Source organism: Pyxicephalus adspersus, chromosome 5 (assembly GCF_032062135.1).
Source record: "Pyxicephalus adspersus chromosome 5, UCB_Pads_2.0, whole genome shotgun sequence".
Classification (NCBI taxonomy): Eukaryota; Metazoa; Chordata; class Amphibia; order Anura; family Pyxicephalidae; genus Pyxicephalus; species Pyxicephalus adspersus.
The window spans coordinates 96154368-96169954 of NC_092862.1; the positions used below are offsets into that span (position 1 = coordinate 96154368).

The 15587-nt window shown below is 35.6% G+C and overlaps 1 protein-coding gene across 3 annotated transcripts in view; it reads right to left on the reverse strand.

Annotated features, from left to right (window-relative positions):
• Positions 1 to 15587, reverse strand: part of ELMO1 (engulfment and cell motility 1) — a 203652-nt gene that overhangs the window by 97229 nt on the left and 90836 nt on the right. For all 3 annotated transcript variants that reach the window (XM_072412197.1, XM_072412194.1, XM_072412195.1), the window contains 2 exons: positions 13324 to 13428; positions 8140 to 8248 (listed from right to left, as the gene is read on the reverse strand). In XM_072412197.1, coding sequence (XP_072268298.1) covers positions 8140 to 8248; positions 13324 to 13428 — 214 coding nt within the window. The remainder of the gene's footprint in view (positions 1 to 8139; positions 8249 to 13323; positions 13429 to 15587) is intronic.

Genomic DNA, 15587 nt, shown 5'->3' on the forward strand with positions numbered 1-15587 from the left:
AGATGACATTGGTCATTAATAATATGAAAGAATATTAAAATATGTTACCACAATTTTTGTACAATTAATAATTAATAATGTAAAAGATTAAAACACTTTTTGAACACCTAAAATACCAGAATACTGTCTTTACCTAATATAACTTTCAAAAACACAAAATAAAAATTTGGAAATGGTGTGCGTGTGTGTGTGTGTGTGTGTGTGTGTGTAACCCAAAAGACAAAATTTACATAGTTACATAATAGGTTAGGTTGAAGACATAAGTCATCAACCTAACCTGCTATGACATAAGTCCATCAAGTTCAATCACTAGGGAAATAAACATATCCCAGATATAAAAACCCTATAAGACATAGTTGGTTCAGAGGAAGGCAAAAAAAAACCCTGGTACAATTTGCTTCAACAGGGGAAAAAAATCCTTCCTGATTCCATGAGGCAATAGGATGTTCCCTGGATCTACAGTCTCTGTTTTTTTTACTTTAAAGCCTTAATACCCAGTTATATTCTGTGCTTCTAGAAAAACATCCAGCTTTTTCTTAAAGCAATCTATAGTAGTTTCTGAAACTACTTCCTGAGGGAGCCGATTCAACATTTTCACAGACCTTACAGTGAAGAATCCTTTCCTTATCCGAAGCTTACACTTCTTTACCTCCAGACGCACAGAGTGCCCTCTGTTCCTTGTAATAATCTCAAAGTGAATAATAGGGAAGAGAGTTCTCTATATGGACGATTTATATATTTATACAGGGTGATCATATCCCCCCTTATACGTCTCTTCTCAAGGAAGAATAAATTCAGTTTAGCTAATCTCTTTTCATAGCTGATCTCCTCCATTCCTTTTATTAGTTTATTTGCCCTTCTCTGCACTCTCTCTAATTCCACAATGTCCTTTTTGTGAACTGGTGCCCAAAACTGGACTGCATATTCCAGATGTGGTCTGACCAATGCTTTGTACAGGGGCGGGATAATGTCTCTATCTCTGCAGTCTGTTCCTCTTTTAATACAAGAAATTACATTGCTAGCTTTAGATATTGCAGCTTGGCATTGCATTCTGGTATTAAGTCTTTGATCTACTAGAACCCCCAAGTCCTTTTCCATTTCTGATTCCCCTAAATGTATTGCCCCTAGACAGTATGAAGCATGCATGCATGAATTTACCTTTCATGTGTATTACTGCATCAGCCAATAGCTTCACTTTATCTCCCATTCTCCTCAGGCTGACAGCATATTTCACCCCCTGACTTGCATTTATTATGGCAGCCTAAGTTTTCCTACTTTCTTTACATGTACTAGGCATCAGCAGATTTTTCATTCTTAATATTGTTAAACAAACATAAATCATGATGATTATGAATAATAGCTTTTGGTTACTTTATATTAGTTTTTCGTACAGAGGGGCAAGATTTTTGTATTTTAACTTTCACTAGAAATTATAGTTTCACTATTTCAGGAAAATGCATTAAAATTGGAAAGAGAATAAAAAGTGCTTTTAGGGTAAAATAGGCTTTCAATGGCTCTTATGAATAAGGGAAGCTCCTATTTAGGACCTGGCCCTGGGCCGGACGAACTGACTTTACTTTTTCTCACCACAGGTAGAACAGGTCACAAAAAATAGATAATAAATAAATCAACAGTACATAACACATTATGCTCGGAGCAATCAACCAGACCTAAATCATGTATTGTGATGACTTTTAAAGACATTCACATAATACAGTTATTGTTAAGCAATCTCGGTAGGGTATAGATGCTAAAAAACAATTTACAGTTATTAGCTGTCAGTATCTTTTTCTGCCTTGTCTCACAAAGTTATGTTGTGGCAATTATGTATTGTTGAACTTCAAACACATGACAGCCTTTTAATACTAAATGAGCAGTAAAAGGTTAAGAGGCCATGCACAAGCTCCAGAACACAAACTAGCAGAACCTAATATTTTACACGTTACGGTGAGAAAATCCTTTTCAATGTTTGTACATTTATTATACAATGAAATGTCCAATGCTAACACATTTCAACATGCATCTGGCACTGAGAAGCCAGAAGATAAAAAGATTCAAGATATATAGGAGTACAATGCATTCAAGAATAGAACTATTTAGCAGATAAGAGCAAGGAAAGCCTGGCAGGAGATCACTCCTAATGTACTTCCAAACAATGATAAAAGAAAGATCATCACAAAGTAAGGAACATTTATTTAAAACTACACGAGGAAGTATTTAAAGGTACAGAGGAACAGGTACAGAGGAAGTAATGTTTTCTCTAAAATTACCTGGAGAATAAACATTGTTAGAATCGCTTTCTGCAGTACTTAATCATATATTACTACAAAAAGGGCAGTTACAGAATTGAACACCTTGGTGTCACCAATATTTTATTTTGAATCCAAATGATATCTTTCTAATACCAAGTGGCTCTGATCATTAAATTTAACACTTATACCAGCCAAGAAGACAACACACTGACAATTTAAATGTCATTTATACAACAGATGATTACTTAGAAGAGCAATAGTTTTGGTAAATGTGAGCTTGCCCTAATGTCCAAATCCTATCTCAACTTGACCCCAAAAGAAATTCTTTGAGGTGCATTTAGCCTCCCCAGGAACAACCTAAAAACTAATTTAAGTTCTAATATTATCAGAAGTGTTTTTTAATGGGCATAGAAGTTAGACATTTATGTTAACAACATGACCTAGTATAACTGACAAATAGATTTTTCAGTGCTCATTGTTACTGCACGGACACCTACCCATCTATACCTTGCTAGATAATTGCTTGTCTGTTACTTATAAAGCTTAGACATCCATAGCTTTACTATAAAAAAGTGGGGTTCATATGTGTAATACAGGTAATCCCCAGGTTACATATGAGATAGGGACTGTAGGTTTGTTCTTAAAGTGAATTTGTATGTAAGTCAGAACTGGTACATTATTTTAAAAAATGCAATTAGGGCAGATATTTGTCTAAATATATTATTAGGCAGCATGCTGTCAGTTACTGTATAAAATCCTCACTATGAGTTAATCACAAAGTTATTAAAAAAAATAAAATAAAAAGGTCTTTATAGAGCCTAGACATTCAATAACTTCTTGAGCAAGCTGTGCTTTGATACGCAAAAAGAAACAACAGCAGAGTTTGTCTTGGGCATAAAAGAGTTACAAGAGGCTGCAGAAAGAGCTCACCCCTAAGGTCACCCACATCCCAACATTCGTATCTAGGAGTCGTCTGTATGTCGGATGTCCTTAACCCAGCGACTACCTGTACTACAACCTGACACCAGAACATTTATTCAGATTTAGCTTAACAGCTTACCTTATTGAATAAGATAAAAATACAAATGTTATAAGCCAAAGCTTTTTAACGCACCTATGGGTTGGTGGAGAGTGAAATGTTCGTCTGGCTGGGGAGGAGGGGGGTAAGCTTAAATACTTATTATTTGCTCCCTTACAGCTGATGGTTATTAGTGCAACAGAGTGCACTGCCTCGTAGCTCGGAAGTTCGCAGCCCCATTTTACAAAACTTTCTCATCACGCCCACCACCCATTTCCCTTTTTCCCAAATTCACATCATAACAACTGTTCACAGAAAATTATGCTTTTTACAACATCATTTACCAACACACTCTATATAACACAATAAAACAATTAAAAATATTCAGGTTGCCAGTCCTTGAGGGTGTTATCATAACACCTTGGGATTGGCTACCACTCTACTATTATTGCTACAGCTGCTTTGCACTACCTCAGGAATGACATCCAACACTAGCAGCCCTGTTAGGATACAACTCCATTACCATGTTTACTTGACTCATGGGATGGTTGACAGTACTTTCCATACTTACACTATAATTACCAATATTGAAACCTTAAACCCGGAAAGACCTAAAACCTAAACCTCCCTGTTAAAAAGGGCAGGTAGGTAGGAAGTTCACTTCACCAGTGAAGTGGACCTCCACTTCCTGCCCTCCTCCCCTAACACATCTCTTATACCCTGTCCATCAACTCATACCACCAATCCATTTATCCCACTTTTTCCTAACTACAGCTTTTCTTAACCTATACCTACTTGCTCTGCCTTCGCACCTAGTCATGGCAGCAGCCCTTTTTTATTTAAGGACACTTTTCCCAAGCAGCTTGAGGTTACTCCATATCCAGAACATTTACCTGCAGAGCTCTTCAGGACAGCAGGCAGTAAATGAGGCTTAATTCTGGGAGCAGAGAATAGTTTTGAAGTTAGTAGGCTAAAATCTGATTTCAGGTTCCTGTATGTCCTCAATCTTCAGGGATGAAATAGAATTACTTGTAGGGGGAGGGACATTGGAGAGGTAAATAAAATAGCCAGAAGTTGGACATTATTAACAATAAGTTAGTAGGAAACCAATTTGTAAAGCTGGAATTTGGACTTGTTAATGTTATATAACGTGTCTAGGCATGGCCCTTGTGTGTTGATCTAAACCAGTTAGAGCTCAGAAACAATGCTACTTACATCTATTGACCATATGCCAAATTAGAAGCACTTGTATTATTAGATCAAGGCGAATAAGGATGCACAACTCAGGGACCAATGTTTACTAGTTTCACTCAAATCTACAATTTACTATAGGCTTAAGTGAAGACCCAAGAGACCTCATTAAAAATTCCTCTACTTACTCAGCAATTGAGCTCAAACATGTCACATAAGTGGAAATGATGAACCCTTAAATCATCAGAAATCCCACCTTCCTAGTTTACATGGCAGCTTCCTGTAATTATGCTAGGAGGCTGTTTGAATTAATATTACATTCAGTTCCAGATTGAATTTGCATAATACTTTATCCTGATTAGCATGCACATTTTTAAGTAAGATGATTAAATTCAAAATCTTGCTACTTCTGCAACTATTTAACCTGTATGTTCTAATTCAAAAGTATAATGTACTCATATTTAGAATACCATCTGTGCAGAAAATTAAAAAATAAATATTTAAAACATCACATGCCCATACCTAAAATGCTAAATAATCAACAAAGTTCAAAGAAAACACGTACAAACCAAGCAATATGGTTGAGAGCATGGAACAATATTTTCAAGGGACATTATACAGTGTCATGCAAAAGTCATAGGCCCTTGTGAAGAAATGTTGTTAAGAATGAACGTTTTAAAAGATAATGCTAAAAATCAGATCAATAAAGTACCTACAACATGCTGTAATCAGAGAACACTCACTTAAACTTGAAGGGTTGTAACATAATCTAATTCTTTTGGAGAACTTGCTTGGTCTTTGCAAAAGACTGAAAAATACATTGCCAGCCATTTTTTGGCGAATGTTATCACAAAACTTTCATAACTTACAAACACAACCCTGGAGAACATGTGAGTGCCACTGCACAACTTTTATGACAGCTATATTTTATATAAACCTTTGCTAAATCAGCCATTACCCCCCTTCCTGAGTTATGTACAGTATATTGATGATGGAATCCAAATATTAAAAACAAATCCATATCAATAGAGTGCGGCCAAGAAGTTTTTTTTTTTGTCAGAAAAGGCTGTAAACACCAGGGAAGGCTGTGGAGTCAGTGGTAAGATGTATTTAGTGAGCACTAATAAAAAGGTACACCAATATTTTAAAGGAGTCACATGACTAAGAAACTCAAGTGCTTGATGATGTTCCATTAAAATAGGAGGTGTGAGGTGTGCTACCACCAGGTTCTAGGTGTTCTGTATCTTCATGCCAAAGAAAGTAAAACTCGAAATTAAACAAAAAAATGTTATCGAATAGTAAAGGTATCAATATTATTAAAACAGTTTTGAGTATTTTTGGGAGGGCTTATAGGATTAGAGCAATTTATTTACTAATGACTGACAGTCATCAATTGTCCTCTTGCGATTGGTCAAAGGAAGGGATTCAAAACACAATGTTTGGAGAGAAAAGTCATCATCTTTGCAATAATTCAGCCAGGGTCTTTCTTATTTAGACTTTGGTATTTTCAAAAAACATAAAGTAATTTATGGTATAAAGGTTATAAAAAGAGTCACTTAAGGTAATTCAAATTAGTTGTGACACCTATTAAAATTTGTTTCCAAAAGACATTTGACTTAAATTAACTATTAAGACAAATTCTTGCAAATTCAAATGAAACTACACAAAGATTTAAAAGACTGAAGTTTCCAAAACTACCATTGTTTCCCTTTTTTCTGTCAACATTGCTTTGTGTCGCTAAAGTGAAAAAGGCAATTTCACAAAAAATGTAAAAGAGCAACCTGTTCTTATGCCTTTACTTCAAGAAGGTCTAAGGTCTTGATCATCTGAAATATCTCCTGTTCTGAAATCATCAACATTCGTGCTTGCTACCTTTATGCCTCCACTTTGCACATTAAATAGTCATTTACACTGGTAATTATAAATTAGAAAATGGAAACTTAGTACTTGTCTAAATTATTCAGTGGGTCACATTTCTGATTAGTTTATAATGTTAAAAGTACTACATTTCTACATGTGGTCATTAAGGTTCCATTGACCTCCATAATAGGATGACATCTGAGTCAGTTTAATAAAACAGTACAAAGCTCAAGCTGAGATGTCTATACTTTGCTAAAATCTGACTGGTCATTAAAATCTGCTGTACTTGATTATGTTCACTGTAAGTAATACAAATACCTGTGTATTCTAGTTCTTTTTTTCTGCTAACATATACTATTTTATAATCCTTCCTCATCCCTATAATTCACAGAAGAGTAATGGAAACTCTGATAACATTGTTTTCTCACTGGATTTCTAAGAAGAACCCTGAATGTAGTTTTTGGTATCTATAAAAAAATGTTCTCAACCTCTTAGGTTTAGTCATCTTTTTTACTTTGTTTTAGTTTATATTTTTAATGCATTACAACCCCTATTCATTTAATTGAACAAGTTACCGAAACTTAAATTACTACCTACCCTTAAGTTTCAACTTTTCATATTGCAGTCATGCAGCCCATTAAACAGCCAGCAAGACATCTATAAGATTATCGTTTAGTTTTTACGTCTAACAGTTTAAAAAAGCTAAAACAAAAGTAGTCACTATTTTTTCAATTTCACACTGGTGCATTGTTCTGCAGAATAAAAGCAGGGGACACACAATACAGCAATAAATATGAGTTACTGGAGTATGAAGCATACAAAGTGCCAGTGAGAATAAAAGAACTGAAATCACAGCAGATTCTTCCTGACACTGTGCTAAAATGCCATAAACTTAAATTGGAATCATTTTAAACCTGTGAAGCCCAGCACACAATTTGTATGTATCCAGTTGTCTGCCTATCTTTTACATCTTTATGAATCAATACACATTACAACAGTGACAGTGGAAGATAAATCCAGGAAGTGATGGGTAATCCATTGGCTGGGCTAATAATGTGCTAAGGCTGATTACATTTACATTTTTAATATTTTCAGCAGAAGTGGAAGAAATAGCAATGTAAAAAGTTAAGATAAACTTTTCAGCAATAAAATACATGTTAGGACGTAAAATATATCTTACACATGAACCCTCTTAGAACCCTCTTAAGATTACTTTTTACTATCTAAATGGAGTTTTTATGCTTTACCCATGTTTGTGTGGGTTTCCACTTGGCACTTCAGTTTCCTCCCACATCCCAAAAACATGAAGATAGGTTAACTGACTGTAATTGGGACATTGGATTGTGGACCCCTCTGAGGGACATGAATACAGACTTTATAAAGCACTGTAAAACATGTAATATATCAGCACATAAAAAGAGTAAATAAAAATAATCCCAATTGAGTACAATGTAATATATTTTAAACAACTTAACATACACCCTACATACAAATCCATTTTAAACATGTCGATTGTAGTTTTTCCAAAATGATTCCTATTGTCCCCCCACCTCCCCAAGATAAGTTGATGCCACAGTTGCGTAGCAGTGCTTGCTCTTCCTCAGTGGCATACAATCTAAGTATAAATGTTATAAAAAGATTTTTAAAACATCATGCCTATGCATCTACACACCATGAGACTTCTTTAGCTGGCCTTATACCATATGCCTATAAAAACAAGCATTTTAACAAACCGTGTTCAGCAAAAGGGTTTAATGTGCTTTGGTGTGACTTTGTGAAAGGCCTAAAAAAATAAAAAACATCAATACAGGTACTTACGCAGCTCTCCCACTTTGAGGATTTCACAAAGCATCTTGGTTAGTTCTATACTACTGCGACCAAAAGGGCACTCATGCTTATCTTCTCGACTGCTGTTTTCCAAAACAATCTGAAAAGATAAAGTTCATAATAATATCTGCAACCACAAATGTGTATATCAGTTCCCACCAAAGATCTAAATTACTTTAAAGGCATGAATTATACAGAAATAGAGTATAAATATAGATTTTAAAACTACTCTTTTTTAAACTATTTAAAAAAGAGTATATCTGGTCTCTTTTGTTCTTTATGAAAACGTGTAATAAAAGGTTTGCAAGATGTAAATTTATGGTTCAAGCTGATGTTTTGACAAACAAAAAACCTTGTTTGTACTTAAAATTAAACATGTACACAGAAGAAGCCATATTTCTAGGTTCAAAATATGTTATTAATAACACAAACACACACAAAAAAAAGGATTTATTTAGATAAATAGATATTTATAGTATGTTATCTACTGTATTGGTAACCATACGATCCACACCAGTGATGAGCAAAACTGAGAAAATCTGACAATTTCATATTGGTTGCTGGGGTGAATTTACATGCACAGTGTGGTTTACAGTGAGACTTGGGATCACTATTGTTTGAAAAACATAAATTGACACAGCAAAATTAGTAGAATTTTGTTTCCAAATCTTCCCTAATCCATATAGTTGGCTCACAGATTAGAAGTTAACACTTCTAACCTTTGTCCCCAGTTTACATCCTGAAATATTTGGAGACAATGGGCCCGATTTATTAAGGTAAGTAAGGACAGATAAAGTGTCCAAGGCTGGAGAAAATACACTTTCATCAGTGAAGCTGGGTGACCCAGCAAACCTAGAATGGATGCCTTAAGTAATTTGCTATTTGCTAGCAAATGTTTTGAATCCTGGACCTGATCAATTTCAGGTTCACTGAATGGTTCACAAAGTGTATCCTCTCCAGTCTTGGAGAGCTTTAACACATCAGGCCCAATATCTGCAGTAAAAGCTTAACTCTACTTTGAAAAATACATTTTTTTTTCGCAAAAAACAAATTGAATAAAAAACCCTGCTTACACATTTCCTCTAGCAAAGGCAACAAAAGCAAATACAAATAAGAAAATATGCCCTGAACCTTCCCTATTAAATGGACTGCATTGTTTTTAAAGTTTACATAAAAAGTAAAATGCCTAAACTTTGACTTTCCAGTTATTGTTGAATGCTATTTAATGAACTCCTGTGCTACATAAATACATGTGGCTATAATAACTAAACTGTACTATCTTTGTAACATCAAAAGTTAAGACAAAGACACACATCTAGGAAAACAATGGTTTATACTAAAAGTCATAACATTATTATTATTAATAATAAACAGGATTTATATAGCGCCAACATATTACGCAGCGCTGTATATTAAATAGGGATTGCAAATGACAGACTAATACAGACAGTGATACAGGAGGAGAGGACCCTGCCCTGAAGAGCTTACAATCTAGTAGGTGGGGGAATCTCAAACACAATAGGATGGGAGATATGTAGTGGTGGGAAGTAGTGATGGTTTCAAAAGACAGAAGACGACGGGTAGGCAAGTTTAAAAAAATGGGTTTCGAGCGCTCTTTTAAATGAGCAGAAAGTAGGAGCAAGCCGAAAAGGTCGAGGAAGACCATTCCAGAGAGTTGGAGCAGCTCTAGAGAAGTCTTGTATCCGTGCGTGTGATGAGGTTATGAGTGAGGAAGTCATTAGTAGGTCATTGGAGGAGCGGAGAGAGCGCCTGGGGGAGTATTTTTTAACCATGTCAGAATTTATATACCCATTATGAGTGTACGGATTTGAAGGCAAAGCACAGGAGCTTGAATTTGATTCTAAGGTGAAATGGAAGCCAATGGAGAGAACTACAAAGAGATGCAGCGGAAGAGTAACATTATATATAATACATTTAATAAAAAAAAAAAATTCTAGACCACTAGATCTGGGCCAGCACTAATCTGAACCATTTGCCACTGTGACCTCACTCCTAGAAATAAAATGTATGCTTGTGTATATATTACCAATATATCTGAAGCTGGAATATTGGGATTCACACAATTTTACAATATTGCTTTGCTCCGTGTTCAGAGATAACGGTTACATGTGGAAGGAGTGATAAGAAAGAAAATTGCATGAAAATTTAATAGATAAATACAATAAATAGATAGTATAGTAATACTGCACTTGTGGCTTCTAGAAATGAATCTGACTATAGTATATAATGTATTCTGCAAAAAATCCACCCATGTAAATGTGTGCTCTGGTGCAGCACATTGACTTGCTAATATTAGATTATAAAAAGCCTTTTGTGCATGTTCAGTCATCCTCAGAAAGCAGAAAATGCCCTATTTCTACTGATGCTCTTCAAATAGAAATGCACCCTCAAGGTTTAGTGCAGTTAAAAAAGCCCACATTGATTGAAAGGTAACTGCAGGGGTTCACTGGTAGTTAAAGGTAGAAAAAAATTCATTAGAGCAGATCTTTGTACTTTTTATGGTGCTCACACCAGGTATTCTAGGAACAATGTATTTTTATCCTGCATCTCACATATAAAAATATAGGTATTCAGAAAAAAGAAATTTAGGAGCACAATGTGGCTGAATGCTGATCCATTTTTAAACAGTAGGTGACCTGCATATACATCACCTGCTGTCAATGCAGCCTGGGGAGTCAGACACATGTAATGTCTGGACTGCTCATCCATTTATTAAATGCATTAGGCAACCAGAAAGTAACATAGGCAAAATCATTAGGCAGAGTGTACTTCTGTACAGGCATTTATATCAAACGAAATATATACTGTATACTGATCTCCGAAGACAAGAATGACACATTGTCTTACTTTCAAGTCTGTCGTTTTCTCTTTGTCTAGCAAATACAAAATGTGTAATTTACTAAAATAATGGTAATACAATTGGCTTGTAGTACATGCGCCGCTCCTTCGTCCCCCGCCTCAACCCCCCCGCCCCATACAGCAGAACGGTGCTGTATGTACAGCACTCGTTCATGCATCGTGCAGTCCTTATTCGTTGGAAAGGATCATGAAAGATCCTAGATATTTGTCCATAAAGGCAAACTATTGTGATGTACAATTGTCCTCCTATGTTGTTCCCTGCATGGTCCTGACAGATTAATGAAGTTCCAAGCAGAGCCTGATGTACTCTTCTGTAGAGGAAGACACAGCAGGGTCCACTCTTTCCTCTATATAGAACAGAACATGCTGTGTGTACTGCGCTCGTCTATTCAATGTCACCCGGAACATGCTGTGTGTACTGTGCTCGTTTGTTCCCTGTCAAAATGCAGAGAGTGCTTTATTGCCAGACACCCTACTGCTGCTGGCCATGCCTGTATAGCTGAATATCATGGATTTCTATGAAGCAGTCTCCCACTGATGCTTGCATGCTATAGATCTATAGAGTTCTACAAAGCAGTCTCCTAAATATATCCAGTACAGGGGTATGGCCCCACTGTTTATAGGGATTGACAGAAGAGACAGACAGTAGGTTCTGTAAAGTTATGCTTTATTTTATTGAAGAAGAAAAACTTTTGGTTAGAAATAATTTTACTAGAGATTAATTTTGAAGAGTTTGAATTTTGTAACTATAATAGATCTTTTCTTTTTATATCCTGCATTTACACTTGAGAGAATCTAGTGAGACAAAACACACAGCAATGTCAAATAGTACAAAATTTAAGTCCTGGCATATGGAATAGTTCATAAGGTGGCTGCCAAATGCAGCAGCCATTTTTCAGATTCAGCTTTTATAACTGTCTAGGGACACAACATTGTCTCACCCTGACTTCACTGGAAGTTGCAGGAACCCTGTGTGTCTGTCAGTAAAATAAATTGCTGCAACAAGACGGTAACTTTCATGACTCGCTTGTATTATAAAAAGTTACAATGCATCAGCAAAAATATGTATTAACAAAGGGAGAAATAATAGAAGGTAAAGTATGGTCCCCAAATATTTAGCAATGAAAGTGTAGTGGTGTTTTCACAGGCTAATAATAATAATAATAATACAATAACACAATAATAAATACAAGTGACAATAAAGATTTTATTCTCTACATAACATAGCAATACTAAAATCCCAAACAGGCAAAATAATCAGCCCAAAGACTTGACACTTTTGTACACAGAGTTTTTTGTATTCACCTTTAAACACTTTTTTTTTTTTTTTTTTTTTTTTTTTTAGTTCCTTGTGGCACAGAAGTTTTGTGTTGTGTGTGTGGACACCAACCAGGGTTAATAATAATGGGATGTGTCCAAGAACGGGTTTCAAGAGACAATTCATTCATGTGAGGGCACATTAAGTCTAACTTTCAGGACATCAAAACGCAATACAATTAAGGGGTGTGCAACATGACAAATACATGCTAACAGGCCAAAGAGAGAACAGAGAACTGCCTGTAGTTTAAAGAGCAAGACCTTAAACCCATCAGATCAGATGAAGCCAAAACATCTACAAGCCTAACCAGAAGTCTAGGTGGCAGCCTTGCAAATCTGGGAAACAGAAGCTGGCTCACCCTTTCGGGGAGCACCCCAGTTTTAGCACATTGAACAAGAGATGAGACTCAAGAATGATCAAGTTTTCTGAAGAGAGAAGAATGCCAAGTTTTCCATATTACAAAACCACCAAGGCAGAGATTATCAGGTCTTTAATGTCACACAAATCAGTCTGTCAAGGGACCTGATTACTTTTAAAATACCAATTTTGTTGTTGTAAAGATTTTGAATAGAACTGACCAAATGGGAGTACGCACTAACTGTTCTCTCATGAGGAGGCTTTATAAGTAACCTACAACAGATTCTTTGAGAGCACCCAAGGTGCAGATATTATGCTGAAGAACAGGGTTACACAAGGGTAACATAAGGCCTCAGCATAACATTGGAAAGATTCACAGAAAGACAGTTACATGCAGGTACCCTTGAAGTCCACAGGAGCCAGAAAATCTCTGAATGCTTGGACTATAGACATTTAGAGCTCTCATATTCTAGATGAGGATCCTGGATAACACTCTGGTCTAGAAGTCGGTGTTAAGTATACAGTTTATATAGCACACATACACACATATTACAACTTCTATTCAGTCAGAAATCTATCATAAAAAGCAGCCAAGTTCAATGTACAGTGAAGGTCCTCACCCGTATGTAGGCATCCTGGTGGTGCTTAGCAAAATACAACATGTTGTCGAGAGCCAGCATTCCTGGAGGCGTATGGGTAAAATCTAATGCTGGGTTCACATTGTTCTGCAAACAAAAAAGAAAATATATTAAGAACATAACTATTTTTATTTAGCTACAGCTACTACACAACCTTATTTATATTTTTTTTTCAGTTGGGATTTGCTTAGTAAGAGTGACTAAAAGTTTGCAAAATTGTTTTCTAGATAACGTGCCAGGGTTGTTTAGTATAAACTGGTATTTGTTACTGGTTCTCCCATTATAGGCTATCTTCTTCAGTCTTGGAGAGCTTCAATATATCAAGAATTAGATAGTCTATCATGGGGAGAACCTGGATGATCTAGTAAACCTGGAATTGATTTGGTCCAGGATTGAAAACATTTGCTAATTAATATCATATGATTTTTAGGATATCTATTTCAGAAGATTCCTAACACTGACTTCTCTGTGAGAGGATGACTGGGAGTAGAAGAGAGGAGTAGAAGCTGTGCAAGACTGAATGTAAGGCTGGAGTTCAGCTTTGGGACCAACATATATGCAACTAGGTATTGCATCTAGATGCTGTATGTAACCAAGTACCTTCTGAAAGTTCCCATCTGGCTGTCACGGTGGATGACTTTACTACTAAAGCACAGGTTGCCCTCTCTCAAAACCAAAGTGAATTGAACAGACCAATATAATTTGCTTATATAATCAACATACCTTGAAACAATAATACCAAGTCAAGAAGGTAATACGTTCTACGCCTTTAAATTCTATCTTAACAGTCAGTATTAAATAAATATTTTTTTCAAAATACATCTCAGGATAAATGAGGATTCTGTTTGGTAATTAAAACTTTCTGTGACCGTCATAGTCTGCTGACATAGTTTTTCATTAAATCTGAAAACTAAATTTATTTTTACGGCTCCCAAAAGAGGACAGAGAACAGTTGCAATAAATTGTATTTACTTTTTGCAATTATTATGCAAATTGCTTGGAGTAAAACCCAAACAGTCTTAGAAAAAAAAAATGAAAGATTACACATGAAGAAAATGAGCAAATGTGAGATTTGCAAACAAACTAGATTGCAAGTGCTAATAAATGATTTTGGTAGTATTTTTTTCCAAACTATGTTAAACTTATGGTGTAGTACACACGGACACATCAATTGCACTCCACCAAGATTTTTAATAGAGCCATAGGTAAAAAATTTGAACCCAGAGTTTTAGTCCATTCAAAATTGTGAGATGATGGCTAAATCTGGCTGTTTTTTTGTGATTTGGGAATGCACCAATTGTGAATAGTGGTACAGATGGATGTGCTTTTGGATAGAGTTACTTATTTGATAACCAGGAAAATAGTATACTTTTACAATATGGTATTAACACAAGCTATATCTGATGAGTGACAGAAGGTCTGGTAAAGGCCCCGAGGTAATGCCAAATGGCCCCCTCTCTAGTCATCTGTCTAAACAGTACATTATAGAGTGGTTTCGTAGGGGGCTTGAAAGTCTTCATAGTTTTTAGTGTTTATTAGGAAAACAAAATGTTTTAGTACCCTGACATACTCTATATATAACTAGTAAACAAATCAATAGAGAAATCTTGTGCCCAGCATACTGAAATAGACATTCTTATGATGTATATTTTTTGTTATTTTTTTCAACAGACCTAGAAGAAAAGGGCTACTTTCCATTTACTATTCTGCCACAAGCTTACCATCAAAAAGCACTACCGCTGTGTAATGGTTGGGCAAAAAATCAGAAGCCATGCTGCAATGTTTCACAAGTGTTTTTAGGGTCAGAAACATAAATAGCATGTATTGTTTATTAATAGTAGCTGCACCAGACAATCTTTGAGTTATTTAGATTTTTTTTTTATATTGTATATTAGGACATTTATTAAAACGAAAAAAAAAATACCTGTTGGTCCTACCAGAAAACCTTTTTTAAGGTTTCTTACTGTTGAAGAGTAGCCTCTGACATTTACAACAAAATATTATGGGAATATAGTTGTATAAAGAAGTAATGCTAAGGAACAAGGCATCTCTGGGCGGGGTCCTTTCCTCCTGTGTATCCATCTGTCATTTGATACCACTATTTTTTTTACAGCGCCACGTAATATGTTGGTGATAAATAAACACTGTTTTTTATTAATAATATTTGTGTTAATAACACTGTGGCTACGCTGTTGCCCATGCTGTGTAGAAGTAGTAGGAAAGTAGTGGCAAAAGGATGGGCTATT